Here is a 15,699-nt window from a genome sequence, read left to right as displayed (position 1 = left end):
CCAGAAGCGGATGAGAAAACCTTTTCTTCTCAAAGCAATGATTAGTTTTTCTTATTACGACTACCAAACGACAATCCACGCACCACCTTGAACCTCTGCCAAGTCATTTCCCCAAATACTCCGACATCCACATGCAATTGACCAGCTCATACATATTACATAGTAGGTAGTCGTAGTGGTATGTAAGGTATTCCGTGGGCAAGAAATTGCGTCAGCACTGTCTTCCTTTTCTCCGCACCACATTGACCGGCAATCTGACGTGACATTGAAGATGCGCTGAATTCCAAGCAGTTGTGTGAGTGTAGCTCATTTGACGACACTCGAACTGGAACTACATGCGATCAATCAAGCTCCAATTCAAGATATAATACATCCGCCATCTGACCCCCTTGATAGCCCGTCAGCAACTCCCTAAAACCAACTCAAATGTCTTGAAGTCTCTGTAAAATTCCCTTGATCATTGAAGCACCTGTTAAGCCCTATTAAGTGCATGAAAATGCATTAAGACTATCCGAAACCCTAGCACGCTAAAACCGCTCAGCACTAAAGTGCATAATTTCCAGACTACACCAAAAATGTGTAACACTTACACATTCACAAAATCAGCTTCTGCGTCCGCAAAATCATGAAATTCGCAAAAAAAAAATTGTTCGGCAATCTAGCTAGGTTTACTAGTGACCTTGGAAAACAAAAAAAAAAACGACATTTCGCATCTAGAAGAGTGTACGAGCTGTTTTTGTGAATGAGTAACTGTTACACATTTTTGGTGTGGTCTGGAAATTATGCACTTATGTGTAGGGCTTACACATTTTAGGTGCTGAGCGGTTTTAACGTGCTTGAAACACCTCTAAAACATCCTTGAAGCCTCATGGAAAGCTTCTTGAAACATTCGGAAACCCCTCCCAAGCCCTTTTGAAACCATCTGAAGCGACTTGAAACCTTTCTGAAAACTCCTTGAAACTTCCTTGAACGTCCCCTAAAATCCTCTGAAATCACCTGAAGCTCTTTAGGGACCATCTGAAAAACCTTGAATTGAAACATCCCTGAAACCTCTTCGAAAGCATCCTATAACCCCCCAAAACCTCTAAGCCCACCTGAAACGTCTTGACAAACTCATCTGAAACTCCGTTGAGAGCCCTTACCATCTGAAATTCTCAGAAACCCTTCCGAAACCCTACGAAGCTCCCTAAAGCGCTTCGCAGCCCCTCTGAAGCTCACTTGAAAGCTCCCTAAACCGCCTCTCGAAAATCACTAAGGCACCCTTCACACCCCTATATGAAACTCCCCGGAAATCCTTCCGTAACCGCGCTGGAACCCCCTTGAAACTCCTCTGAAACACCCCTGAGACCCCCCTGAGAGCCCCCTGAAACCCTCCGAAACCCTTCCGAATCTTAAAAATGCAAAACTGACAGATTTCAAACACCGGAGCGAACCGCTCAACAATATGCGCGACTCGGTCAACATAAGGAAGCTAGCTCTTATAAAGATGCATTCAACATTTGGGTTCCAGACATCCGGTACAATGTGTAAACCTATTGATTTCTCTTAGAAAATTGAATTTAATTTCTTTGAGGATTTCTCTGGAAATTCTATCCAAGATTCTTCCTCTCGGATTTTTTCCTAGAAATTCTACCGCAATTCCTTGATTAAATTCTTTCGCAGTATCTGACAGAATTCTTCCTTCATTTTTTTGGCAAAAAAATTTTTCCTGGGGGTTTGCTGGAGTTTTTTTTTCTGGATTTCTCCACAAGTTTCTCCCATTGCTCCATCCAGAGATTTTTTCAAATTTGCTCCTAGAGATGTTTTTCGATGTTCCTTCCAGAATTTCTGAGAGTTGTTCCTCGGATTTCTACCAGTGTTCATCCCAGGATTTCTGTCGGTGTTTTTCACGGAGTTTCTGCAAATGTACCTCCTGGGATTTCTTTCAGAGAAGTCCGATATGCTTCCAGAGTTCCTCCATGAATTACTTCCCGGGATTACTCCCAGATTTTTTGACAAAATGTTCCCGTTTTTCTCAAGATTTTTTCCAAATTTCCTCTAAAGTTTCTCACAGCATTTCTCCAGGATTTTCTTACGAGGAATTTCACAGATGATCGCAGCAGTAGAAGAATCCCTAGAAAAAAACGTCAAAAACTTCGGGAGTAACTATTAAAGAGATCCAAATGAAACACCTGGAATCCAGGGACAATAGCCCTGGGAAAATCTCTCAAAAAATCTCAGGAAAACCACTGCCAGAAATCCTAGTAACCACTACGAGGAAAATCTTAGAAATCTCTGATGAATAAAACGCGGGAGGAACTCCATGATAAATATCAGCAAAATCTCCTGCAGAAATTCCAAAAAGCGACTCAGGAAGGAATTTTCTGAGAGAATGTCCGGAGAGAAATCTCAGATGAAATTCAGGAGAAATTCCACGAATGTTCAAAAGAAATATCTCGGAGGAAACTACGGAAGAAAGCTCACGGGAATTTCTTGAAGAACCTACAGTAGGAGTATCGGCAGAAATCCCGTGAGGGACTCTGTGAGCAATACTGGGGAAACTTTTGGAACCAATCCCGGTAGGAACTCCTGCAGAATATTCGTGAAAATCCGTTGGAGGAACTCTAGTAAAAATCCCAGAGATAACACATGTAGAAACTCTTACAGAAATCTCGAGAAAAACTTCGGGAGAAATCCGTTCCGGAAGAAATCGTGAAAAATCCTTCAAGTCTGGAATCCCGAGAGAAACTCTAAGAGAAATTCCGCCACAACGCCTGAAAAATATCACGAAAGAAAACTCTTGTAGAGATCCCAGGATGAATTCTTGGAGAAATTCCACGATTTTTTTTATAAAGCACAGGAATTCTGGGAAAATCCCACGAGGGACTCTGGGAGCATTACAAAGAAAACTTCTGCTAGAAATTCTGCAGGATCCCCGTGAAAAATCCAAGACGAAATCGATCGGAATTCAGGAATCCTGGAGGATTTTTAAGGAAAAATCCTGGAAAGAGTTGCTCGAATCGTGGAAAAATGCCGGTAAGAATCCGGAAGAACCTCTGGGAGAAATTCAAGAAAAGATACTAAGAAAAATGTATTAGCGCAGGTCGCACAAATTCGGTGGTGATACATTCCCAAACCGCTGTTATGATAATTGCCTTCTTGCCGTCCGTTACCAAAGCACAAAGATTTGGGGCTAATAAATCACTGACTCAAAGGCAAGATTGTTGTAATCCTCCAACGATCGAGAGCTGTTCTGGCCACGTCCTTGCGACAGCTGTGGGATGGGAAAGGAAGATTAGTTGCACGCCCATGAAAAGTATGTAGAGACCTCTACGTCCTCTCAAGCCTAGATGTCTCGGGGATTCAGGTGTTGTTTAGTGGAAGGGTTAAGTTCAAAGGATACGTTTGGTCAACGTTTAGGCACCAAAATGATATATAGGAACCAACTCACCAAATTATATGTATTCCAGTTTTTTTACTTTTAAATATTTGTGTCTTCCGAACATCCAGCAGCAATACCTACTATCAAAAATTACACGGAAATCACGCGAACATCAAGACGAACTCCGGCACCCCGATGGAAATAAGACAAACTCTCACAACAATCGCGAATTATCCTACTAAACACTACGCGATCCGCTAAATCGTCAGGTAAGAGAAGTAACACCGAAGGTCAATTTGCAATCATTTTTCGAGGTCAAATTTGCGGAAGGCGCAGCACAACCAACCGTTTCTTAATTCAGCTGGCCATATTCAAAACAACGCGGAGAAAAGAAAACGTATGATCAGAAGGGATACTAAGAAAAATGCCGTGAAAAAATACGGAAGGAAGCTTGTGAGAAATCATGGAAGGAATTCCAAACGCTATCTCTGAAGGTGCTCCAAAAAGAAACGTGCGTTGCTACTAGAGACAAAGATCACCACTGAATCTACATGGTTGTTACCAAAGAAAATAAAAGTCATGAACTAACAACGATCACAATATAGCATTTTAATCTTTCGTTCATGGAACGAGCTCACCAATAAATATCCATCCTCCCTCGCCAAACTCTGATAATAGTAAACCAGGTTTCTTTGGCATACCATCTACATAAGGACTGTTCATTTTATAAAGAGGACACCTTATTTGTGTGATATCTTTTTTATTTTTCAATAAAATCATTATCGGTTTTTTGCATAAATTTCCATAGCTATTCTACAGTGTAGGAAAAATATAACATTATACAAATTGTCCTTAGTTATGGAACTGAAGCGGTTTTCATTAAAACCCAATAAAACCCCATTTCTCAAAATTCTACACAACTTTCCACATACATAACTTTAAAATTTTCATGAACTTTTCAATGTGTTGGGATGCAATACTATTCTTCTAAAGGTAGAGTGTAATAGTTGGTCAGTAATAATACACCAATCATTATACAGCTTGATATAGTGAGTTGCCTTGTTATCAATGAAATTGATTAAAAATACTTATTTAAGTCCAGTGATGCAATAACACTACGGAATCAGTTCAAAATTTGTCCAGTATAGAAGAAAATCGCATTCTAAATGATACCGAAGAAAAATATGCTTTAAAGTATCATAAATTCATCATAAATTTAATACTTAATGATGGCCATAATGAAAAATTGCATAATTTTTGCTCCATAAATGCAAGTTTTTGATTCTAGAGAAGCTTATTATTATTTATTTTCAGCAAGGTCTGACCCTATGTGATTATATACCTTATTTGAAAATAACTACATGTTAATTTTTATTTTCGACATCATTGTTACGTTGTATTTGCAATAGAGTACATCGTTATTTAGAAGAACCTTCATAGAACGAAGCGGTTTTATCTCCGGTAACTGCCATGAAGCACAATAACCAAGCCAACAATGCTATCAAGAAGCGGTTTTCTGCATTTGAAATTGCATTATTAGTACTTTCGACTAGATCCATTGAAAACATTCAAAATTTATTATTTTTATACATTTTTGTTAACAAATAAATTTTATTCTGAAAATCGAGTCCAATTTGTAACTTTAATACCTCAACAACCATTATTCCGATTAGGTTTATATTTTGCCAGAATATGTATCACTCAAACTGCTGCAGCATGGCAAACCCTTTTTTGCAATTAAAAACGATAAACCGATGTTTTACAGAAATTTTGTGTTCATCTTTAGTTTTTGGGAATTGAAAAATTGATCTCTCGAAACACTTTGCCACATTTCTATGAAGTTCAATAATTTTAAACCAATTTATTTATGGTTATTATCTGCTAATATAATGTACTGAACAACTAACCAAGGCTGCTCAAATTTGAACTACGCGTTTTCTTTTTATAGCCTTGCAAAGTTGTCCTCTTTATAAAATGAACAGTCCTTACAAAGGACAGCCCTTTCGGTGAGTGATACATCACTAACACATCGATAACATATCCACGGAGGTAAGCTTTTCAACAGATTTATTTTGATGTCTAGAGCATTTTCAACCATAGTTACGATTGGTTACAATAACTTATAATTTCAGCACAATTCAGCTTGCACTTTTCCTCCCGATGTAGACATACGGACTCGAAAATCAGTAGAAGTAGTTCGAACCAGTAAATGCACTCGGAAATAATAAGTTTCACTTCACAATTTTTCTGATAATACTTGTAGAAAAAAAAAAATAAAACAAAAACCGGGGCAAATACTTTCCGAGGAATGGTGAAAAGTTTTACATGATACAGATGCATAACAATGCCAAACGATATACAGTGAAATATTCAAACGAGTAGATATCAAACAAAATCGTTAAGAAAAACTTTCTTCTGATCTACAATTAATATATGTTCTGTTTTGTCTCTTACAATTCTCATTAGGGTTTATTTTAACACATAAACCAACGACGGGTATCTGACCTATCGATGTAGGTTGTCTTCTTACCAGATAAATATAGGGATTGATTACTCACAATTAAACTGCTCCTCCCCCCTTGTTTGTTGTTCAGGATTCTATTGCGCTGCGCATTCAGACCTTCTTGCTGGTCGAGATCGGATTCTGCTTCAGCTGCAGAATGATGGACCGCATCCGGGAAATATCCTTGCTGGACTTGTTCGTCTTGGGGTTGAAATCGCACAGCTTGGCGATGCGTTCCCACTCAGTGCCCGGTTCGATTTCGTCCGTTTCCGCCACGAACTGCTTTTCGGCGTTTCTGGTGGGGGCGGGTTGAGTAGTTGATTGTGGGGGGAAAGAACAACAATTGATGGTCAGTTGAAGGCAATGATAAGAGGAGACTCAAAAGCGGAGAAACATTCAGCAACACATTCAGGTGCGATTTGAAGGGAGTATAAGATAAACGACAACACAAAAGCCAAGGTTTAATATTTACAGCACAGACAAACAGACGTCTCACTCTACTCACTTTTCATCGTTACCATTTTTAACGGTTAGTTCAAATATTTTGTAGTTCGCAAATCACTCGATCACGGCGCTTGCATCGTTTTTACTCCTGTTTGACGTTTGCTCACTACCGCCACCTACTGAGTGGTTTGCGTAACATAGCTTGGTTAGCATTGGGCGATTATGTTTTCGTGACGATGACTTTTATCACAATTTGTTCCAACTGATACGTCTGTTTGTCTGTGTTTACAGCATTAGAAAAGAACAAATGAAGACGGGGTGTCTTGTGTAGTTCACGGACTTCGGCCTTTCTTTGAGATGTTTACTGAATTAGATATTATTCATGATCATTGCTCTGGACTTACGAGTGGGGGTTTTGAATAAAGCCAACTAAGTCAGAGGACCTCTAGATTGTCTCTGCCATCAAGACATCTAGAAAAATATCACAGATAATGAATCATTTCATCGTAAACATGATAAAGATTCGGAGAAAGTTAAAATAAAAGCTATAGAACGAAATCACGTGTAATTCTCTGAAATGTTGCATCAGAAACAAAAAAAAAACTGTTTGGGAAAAACAGAATTGTTTTACGAAGGCATAATCTCTATAAAAAGTAATAAATCTAAATCGTCAAAAAATTGTTTTACGAAGGCATAATCTCTATAAAAAGTAATAATTCTAAATCGTCAAAAAAAATTGGACAAACGGTAACAATCGTAATAACAGACAGCAAGAACTGAAGGGGAATTTTAATGGAAGGTAATAGTTCTGCAGAGCGGGACATTTGGTATAAGGATGTTTGGCATAAGATCACTTAGCATAAAGACATTTGGCATAACGGGTATTTGGTATAATCAAAATGTACCCTTCTTTTTAATGACAAGCATCCTTTATGCCAACTGAACAATATGGCAAATGTCATTCAGTAATGTTCCGATTTTATCACGCCCTCCGCGCGATAGTCCTTCATTTTTCATTCATTTACTGTTACCTTTGAGAGCAAGTGTTTCCCCTCTTCTTCAAGATGAATGTTGAAAGCGCGTTTTGCAACGTTAAAAATATCAAAAATGCGTATAGCTTTTGTAGAATATTTAAAAGCATTTTTGAAATGGGGCGTGATAAAATCGGAACAATACTGTTTATGCCAAATGACCTTATACCATACGAACTTATGTCAAATGGCACAGACGTATAGTGTACGTTACAACAGATGCAGCTTCAACGAGCATGGTTGAATTATTGCAAGATTGCAATGATTTTACGATGAAATAATGATCAATTTTGCCTAGTTTTTTTTTGCTTTTTTAGTAGCGTTTTAGCCTTTTTTTTATAAATGCAACATGGATGCACTGCCCCCACTCGCATAACAGTCCCATATGAATACAAAACCCAGCAAAGATGAGACTGTTATGCGAGTGGGGCAGTGCAGTACTTGATTGAAAAAGTATTTTTCGCGAAATCATTTCAAAACTCCTAATGAGGTGTAGTAAGAAATTTCAGTTACATTTTACTCGAAAATCTAGGTTTTCATACGGATACAACAGTTTTAAGCATCGTAATGCTGGGAGCGGATGTGGTGTGATGGTTAAAGCACGTGACTATCACGCTGAGAACCTGGGATCGAATCCCACTCCCGACAAACTCACAAAATGTGAGTTCTTCCTCCCGAGTTCTTGGTGCCGAGATAAACTAGCCTAGGGCCAAAAATCTCGTAAATACAGATAAAAAAAAACATTGAAAGAGTGTTACCGAGACATTTGAAAAGAAAACAATTTTGGCTATTCAATAATTCTACGTATTCAACCAGAAAAAAATATACCTACGGAAGATCCTAGAAAAAAAAAACCTTGGACCAGATAAAAGTGCATCTACTATTCTATCTGTTTCTAATCAAACTGAACGTGTACATTAATGGCGGTGGTGTATGGAAAAAGAGAGATCTACAAAACTGACACTGTTCACCATAGATTAACCAGAAGGTGTTACCCTGTGTGAACAACGCTGTGCTACTGCGTGGTTACTTACTTGGCCGATTCCCTGATCGGTTCAGTCATGAGAGAAGAAAAGAAGAAGAAAGGGATAATCACGAGAATTGAGGAAATATGATTAGCAGCGCGATACAATCGGATAGAAAGGTAGGATGGACAATACAAAGGTAGTTTGAGGTAAGATTCAACAATAGCATACTTGGGTACACGAAGGAACCTGTTGGAGCGAAGCTGTAAAACAATAGTTGTTTCAACTGAGTTTTCACATTTGAATCAACACCAACACGTTTTTCTCCGTGCACAAGCTTATTGCGCTACAAAGCCACCGCTTTCAAACGAAGGTATCGATCGCACAGGAATAAGAAATATAGCATTTGAACAGCATTTTTACGCGCGCTTGTTAACCCGCAAAACTTTAGCAAAACTGGTTAAAGTAATGAAAAATTCAGGGAAACCCCCAGTACACACCTGTTGGCGGCTTTGGTTTTGGAGATGGATTCCTCGTGGTGTTTGTACCAATCCTCGAGTTCCTTGCGAGCCTGCTCGCGCAGTTCCTCCTTTTTGCGTTCCTCCTCGCGATCCTTCTCCTCGAGACGGGCCTTTTGCTCCTCACGCCACTTGCGGATCCTTTCCGGTTCCTCCGTGACTTGCTTGGGTACTGGAAAGTTGTGGGAGAGTTCGTTGGTAAATTTCCTGGTCAATCAGATAGCCGATAGGGAAATTCCATTCCAAAAGTGGAAGAGTGTCTTGAAAGTCGGGGAGTTTTGTGATTCAAGTGAGTGAATGATGGAAACATTTCAAGATTAAAGAAAAGATACAACAGAGACGGAAGCATTTTTAAGATTTCAGACAGGGAGGGTGGAAAATTGATTCGGAACAAAAAACAAAACTTTCTTACCTGTGTACCCTGAAAAATCATCATTACCATCTTCTATGGGATTGGAAAAAAAAGAATTATGTTTATACATTTGTCATTCAAAAATGGCTTACGATTAGGAAATTAAAACGTAGCAAACGAAAGACGGGACAAAATAAGCTAAAACATGAAGTAATGAACACTCACGAGTCACGATACATATGTTAGTACATTTCCCAGTGTAGAACAGCATGCAAACTGGCTTCCATTTCATTAAATACAAACCGTTTCCCGTAGTGGCTTATTACTATATGCATTCAAAGTGGTATCCTTTCGTGATAAGAGTCCCTAATCCCATGCGATACTATTTACTGTAAATTATACTTTCGCCACTGAACATAAGCTTTCTAGGTAGGTAATTCAACATATAATCGACGAATTTGCCACATGTTTTTGGTTCTCTTTTTTCGTTATCATCAACCAGTTCCAGTTCACCTGTTACAGAAAAATATCTACTGGCTGTGTCGGATTTTGAATTTGGGATTCGGTATGATATTCTTCCAGGAGTTCCTTGAACTAGGTAATTAGTTAAACAGTTTATCCGACACTGCATTTGTGGAGAAAATTTCCGAGAAAGCCATTAAAATTTCCCAACTGGATCGAAAAATCAAACCCACCGTCTGCGAATTGGAGACCCATGTCTCATCCATCAGACAGTTAGGTGACATTAGCCAAAGTAGCCGTTTGTGCATTCGTAGGGCTGTATTTTATTTTCGTATATGTAGTAGCGTCCAACTCGATACGAAATATAAAATAGCGCATTTGTAGGGTTTTATTCCTAGTTATCCGTTGTATGTCGCCTCACGTTGGGCACGATGCATTTGTAGTGTTTTGCGTAACTTTTGTTTTTTTTTACATTGGCGCCCAACGTGGGGCCCAATACGGGAAATAAAAATGAGAATTTGTAGGGTTTCAATGTATTTTGTAATATTGCACAACTTTTTCCATTACACCTCATTTCGAAATTCTGCAGCAATTTCTCACAGGAATTCTGCCCATGATCGCATATCAGTCCCATATTTTCTGGGTTTCCTATTCATATGGGACAATTATGCGATCATAGGCAGATATTCTTCTAACACATTTTTTCCTGTATGAGTTTCTTCTGGTATAGGAATACCTTTAGGATATCGCATGGGGTTATTCTTCAAGGGCCAATACAGCCACAGCTGTAAAGGCGTGGTTATTCAGCATGACCCTGCTGAGGTTGACGAGTTCGATTCCCGCTCGGTCCAGGAACTTTTCGTAAAGGAAACTTCCTTGACTTCCTTAGAGTATCTTCGTGTCTGTCACACGATATACCGTCTACCCCCGTTGGTTTGAACGACACCTCATGCAAACCAACGGGGTTCATTTTTTAATTTGAACTTCTAGTAACCCTGTGAACATCGAAAAACACACTGATGGTAACCCTTTTTGCTGTTTTGTTTTGATTCTGCGTTCCGTTTCATCCCGTTCCATTAGCAGAATGACGTTTGAACCATTTTTAGTTTGAACGATGTGCAGATTAGAGGGGGTCAAATTAAAAAGTGTTCAGATTAGATGAGGTCAAACCAACGGGGGTAGACGGTACACATGCTAAATGATCATTGGCAGAGGAAGCTCTCAGTTGATAACTGAGGAAGTGCTCATTGAACGATGAGAAGCAGACTTTGTCCCAGTGGGGACGTTAAGCCAAGAAGAAGGAGGTGGCATTATTCTAAGTAGTTTTTAGGAAATCTCTTCCACAAGTTACTTTGGGATTACTCAAAGGGTTCCTTCTGGAATTCCTACAAGAATGATTCTGGAATTACATTTCGTAGTATTCCGCTTGGTGATCCCTTATTATTGGTTAAGAAGTATGTTTATGAGGATTCCTCAAGGACTTTTCTTCTGGGATTCCTTCCAGTAACCTCAAGTACTTTTTTGCAAGTAATCTGTTGGAATTTTTGCAGAAGTACTTTTGGGTTTTTTCATTGGGAACCTTTTAGTTTTCCTCCAAGAATGTTTCTAGAATTCCTCTAAGTCAGCATGAACTTAGCATTTTCGCTTTCTTTGAAATTCATCCCTTGGAATTCGTCCAGGTAATATTTTTAGAAAATCTTTAATCATTCCTTAAGAACTTTCTTATGGGGGTTTGGCAGAAGCTCTTTCTGAAATACCTCCAGGAGTTCCTGCAAAAATCCACCAGGAGTTCCTCCGGAGGGTTTCCATTAGAACTTCTAGCAGGAACCCTCCATCAGTTTCTTCTGATATTCCACCAGGAATTTCTTTACGGAGCTCTTTTGGAGTTTCTTCTGAGATGCCTCTAGCAAATCTAATGGGATTATTCTCTCGAAAGTAATTTCTCCTATTACTACTAGGCCCCCGCAAGGGGTTTCTTCTGGAATTTCTCCATGAATGTTTCTGCAATTCCTCTAGGTGACCTCGTGCGATTCCGCTTGGTTCGCTTCTTGAAATTCGAAGAGTAGTTTTCGTTCCTGAACCCTAGGATTTCTACAGGAGTTGCTTCTGTCAATTCTACAGAAGAACCGTCTAGAATTAACCCAGAGGATCCTTTACAAATTCCTGTTTGGATTTCTACGAGGATTCTTTCAGAAGTTCCTTAAACTCCTTAAATTCCTTAAACAAACCATTCTGGGGTTTACACAAGAGATCCTCTTGAAATTTATCTATGAATTCCTTCTGAGATGCACCCAGATGCTTTTTTTTTCTGAAATACCTCCGGGAATCTCTTCAATAGTTCCAAAGAAAACACTTCCAATGATTTTTTTTTCTGAGGTTACTTCTGAATTTTTTTTAGGAACTCCTTCTGGGGTTTTCAAGAAGTTCTTGCTGTGACTCATTCTTCCAGGAAATCCTTTTGGGATTCGTCCAGTAATTTCACCAGGAGTTTCTTCTGAGACTACTGCGTTTAGTTTTAATTAATGCAGGAGTTTTTGCTGGAATGCATCCATGACTACGATGTTGGATTCTTGCAATCACTTCCGCTGGTTTCCCTCCAGAGTCGTCTTCAGATTTTTTTCACGATTTACTTCTGAGTTTCTTTCAAAAAATTCTTGTAGGAATCCTCCAGGAGTACATTCTGGGAATTCTTTAGAACTTTCTTTTGGGAATCTTTTATCTCTCCAGGAGTTTCCTGGAAATCTTCCAGGAATTCTATCTACGAATTCTCTAAAAAAAAAATCTGGAAATCCTCCAGGCATTCCTTGTGGAAATCCAAGAGAAGTTTATTTTGGGAATTTCTCAGGATTTATTCCTACACCTCAAAAAATCCGCACATATTTATTGGCAAAAATCCATCTCACTCCATTATTACAATCTATATGCGCGCACATAAACGTTCTCCACGCAAGGTTGCACATAAAATCTAATAGTCGGATGGAAAATATGTGCAGCGGCATTTATATTCTAAATGCGTAATTTGAATTTATGTGCGATGCATTTATTTTTCGAGTGCAAAGCTTGATAGTAAAATTCTATGTGTGGGCACATGGAAACTAGATGCGGATTTTTCTTAGTGTAGGAATCCTCAAGGGGGTTACTTATGGGAATCTCCCAGGAAATCTTTTGTGAAATTATATCAGGAGTTCCTTCTTGGAGTTTTCCTAGGAATTATCCAGGAGTTCCTTCCCTAGAATTCCTCTAGGAGTGCCTACTTGGAATCTTTAAGAACTTTTTTTCTGGAAATCATCCAAAAGTTTCTTCTGAAAACCCTAATAGATTTCAATCTGGGGATCCTCCAAGAGTTCCTGAAGAAATCCCTAGATAGAATTCCTGGATTGATCGGCAGATGGAATTCTCTGAGAAATCTCTAACTAAACGCAAATACGAATCCCTAAAAAAAGCTTCTGAAGGATTCTCTAAAGAAAGCCATCTTCAGAACTCATAAGGAACACATAAAGAAATCTCAAATAGTTTTTTTTTTTGGAAAATGCCCAGCAGGAGTACCTGAAGGAATACCGTGATAAGATCTCGGTAGAAATCTCCAGGAAAAATTTCTGGAGACCTACCCAGATGAAATTGGTGACGTGATGCATCACTGAACTTTCATACGAATCATTCATTTTTTGTAGAACAGAATAAAACGATTTGATGTAGAATTACCCTTATAAATACGTACCTACTTGTGTTGTTATGTTCACTGTTATTTAACTTTCATTCCATTCATTCATGCATGTAAAATATTTTGAGATGTCACACAAAGTTTGAACACCTGAGATGGTTAGTAACGATACTAATGCTAACAAACGTACATGTCCTAGTCCCTAGTTTCAAACCACCCAGAACCCAGATTCAAGGCGGCCCGAATCTCAAATTAGCAGTAGTTTACCTTCGTTGGAGTGCGTGGGACTGTTTGAGAACAGCCCAGCATCGTTAGCAGCGCCCGGTTCGCTTTTGACGGCCATCATCGGATCGGCATCATGATTAATCATTTCGAAACTTCCGGTCGATTCGAACTCAAGTCCCAGGGGATCTTGATGACGATGATGGTGGTGGTGGTTGTTGTATCGGTTGGTTAGTAGTAGTATGGATTGTTGGCAAACCAAAGTCGAAACCAAGGAAGAAGTAGATACGCAATCAACAGAAAGAAGCAAATAAACTTTGGTTAACAGAATCGATCATCCATGCTTGGAAGAAGCATTAGGCTACTTTTACGACATCTAAAAAAGTTATCCTACTGTTACACGTCTGGATGAGAATTATATACAAAAGATTAAAATTTAATGACATTTTACGACGAAGACGTACTGTAATATATGAAATAAACTTCAAGCTCGCTGGAATGTAATCACATTCGCAGCAAGCCACAGGGATAGCTGAAGCTTTGTTCATTCCTATCCCAGTGTGGGCGTTTCTCCGAAACGATAAAGCCACTGATAGTACAAAGCTACACCGGAAAGCACAAAAACAATAATTTTAGCAGAATGACTAGTTAATTGAATTAACCTCTAGTTATCAAACTACGCATGAAAAAGCAATAAGGCTAACATCGTCCCATTATCGTAGCTACCTACAGCTCATCGCTCAAACTAAAACAAAAGATAGCCTAGCTACTAGATGGTGACAGAAACAAAAACTCCCGTACCTGCACCAGAATCAGCTTTTGGTTGAGTCACGTCATCGCCTTCGGCGAAGCCATTTCCTGTCGTCACCGGAGGGATTTCGTCCTCCAATCCGGCCAGGGCGTTCTGCTCTCGGGCTAAGAACTCGGCCGCCGGGTCGACTTCCGGTTGGTCAAACTTTCCATCACCGAATGCGTCCATTTTTCGGTCGGATTTCACGATTAAATTGCACACAAAAAGCAGCAGCACAGCTAACACAAACTTTTCGGATCGGGGGAGTAGCTTCGCGAGTGGAGAAAATTTTAAGCGAGATCGATGACGGATTGACAGCTCGGCGGAAAATAACATCGCAACGGTCAGAGACGGATTCTGTACATGTTTAAATGTCACGCTTAGACCGGTCCACGAAAAAGTATTGTCATAACAAGTACACTCAGAAAAAATAACATAGGGTAAATGTACCAATAGGGCACTGCATGGAATTCGCGCCTTCTCTTTCACTCTTACAGAAATTTTGTAAACAACAAGGCCAAGAAACGTCAAAATCCCATACAAAATCAAAACAATGCAGTGCCCTATAGTGGTGCTATTAGTAGCACGTTGTAGTATTTATTGGCTTCTTTAGCGGTGTTGAGATAATTCCATATTCAGAATCTGCATGCAAAACTGAGCCGAAATCCAAATTTTCATGAATTTTGGTGCCCGGGAACCTTTTTAAAAATCATTTTGAAGTTTGTATGGGAGCGATTTGTCGAATCACCCCTCGTCGCATTTTGTACTGGGCGGGGCTGTCAAGCAGTTGGAGAGCTGTCAAAATGTGATTTTGAAAAATCTCTTCGAACGCGATTTTAGGTACCAAAATGAAGTTCTAAAAATCTGAAAAAATCATGGTGGTTCAGAAAAAGGTGCTCCTTTGTATAAAATCAAAAAATCAATACATTTTTCTTAATTTAAAACCCCAATTGTGGATTTACCGGCTACTTGTATTCTACCGGTCGCTTCAGTATGGCCTCCTAAGTAGCCGTTTTATAAAAAGAGTAACTTAAAAATGTTTTTAAACATTTTTATTGTATGCGCTATTCCTCGTTGCCACTAGCTATTCAGCGACATTCATTTTTTGACAATCAAGTTGATTTTTATATGAAAACGGCTACTTTGTAACGGCTACTCAAGTAACCGGTAGAATACAAGTAGCCGGTGAATCCACAATAAAATAATTGAACAAAATTGATAATACTATAAAATAAAAAGTTTGAAAACGTTAATCGGTAGTTTTTCACTTAAATTTGCTAGAAAAAAATTTAAAACCATTGTTTATTTCAGTTTTTGCTAATAAATCACTTGCACCAACTATAGGTACACGGTTCCTATTGTGGAGGTAAAATTTAACATTGGTTCCTAT

At 39.0% G+C, this 15,699-nt stretch overlaps 1 protein-coding gene across 3 annotated transcripts; it reads right to left on the bottom strand.

Moving 5' to 3' along the window:
* Positions 1-5,411: 5,411 nt before the first annotated feature.
* Positions 5,412-14,600, bottom strand: LOC109622177 (clathrin light chain). 3 transcript variants are annotated; one of them, XM_020076403.3, is made up of 5 exons: positions 14,321-14,599; positions 13,565-13,708; positions 9,235-9,267; positions 8,805-8,994; positions 5,412-6,159 (listed from the first exon to the last, which is right to left on the bottom strand). In XM_020076403.3, the coding sequence occupies exons 1-5, from the start codon at positions 14,496-14,498 to the stop codon at positions 5,976-5,978; spliced, it is 729 nt and encodes a 242-aa protein (XP_019931962.3). In that variant the 5' UTR covers positions 14,499-14,599; the 3' UTR covers positions 5,412-5,975. The 3 variants fall into 3 exon arrangements, with proteins under 3 accessions (XP_019931962.3, XP_062712309.1, XP_062712310.1); XM_062856325.1 differs by lacking the exon at positions 9,235-9,267 and having other exon boundaries at positions 14,321-14,600; XM_062856326.1 differs by lacking the exon at positions 13,565-13,708.
* Between the last annotated feature and the right edge of the window lie 1,099 nt (positions 14,601-15,699).

This window comes from Aedes albopictus, chromosome 3, assembly GCF_035046485.1.
Source record: "Aedes albopictus strain Foshan chromosome 3, AalbF5, whole genome shotgun sequence".
Lineage (NCBI taxonomy): Eukaryota > Metazoa > Arthropoda > Insecta > Diptera > Culicidae > Aedes > Aedes albopictus.
Note: the sequence above shows the minus strand (reverse complement) of the source record. Positions and strands in the feature narration are given on the sequence as shown.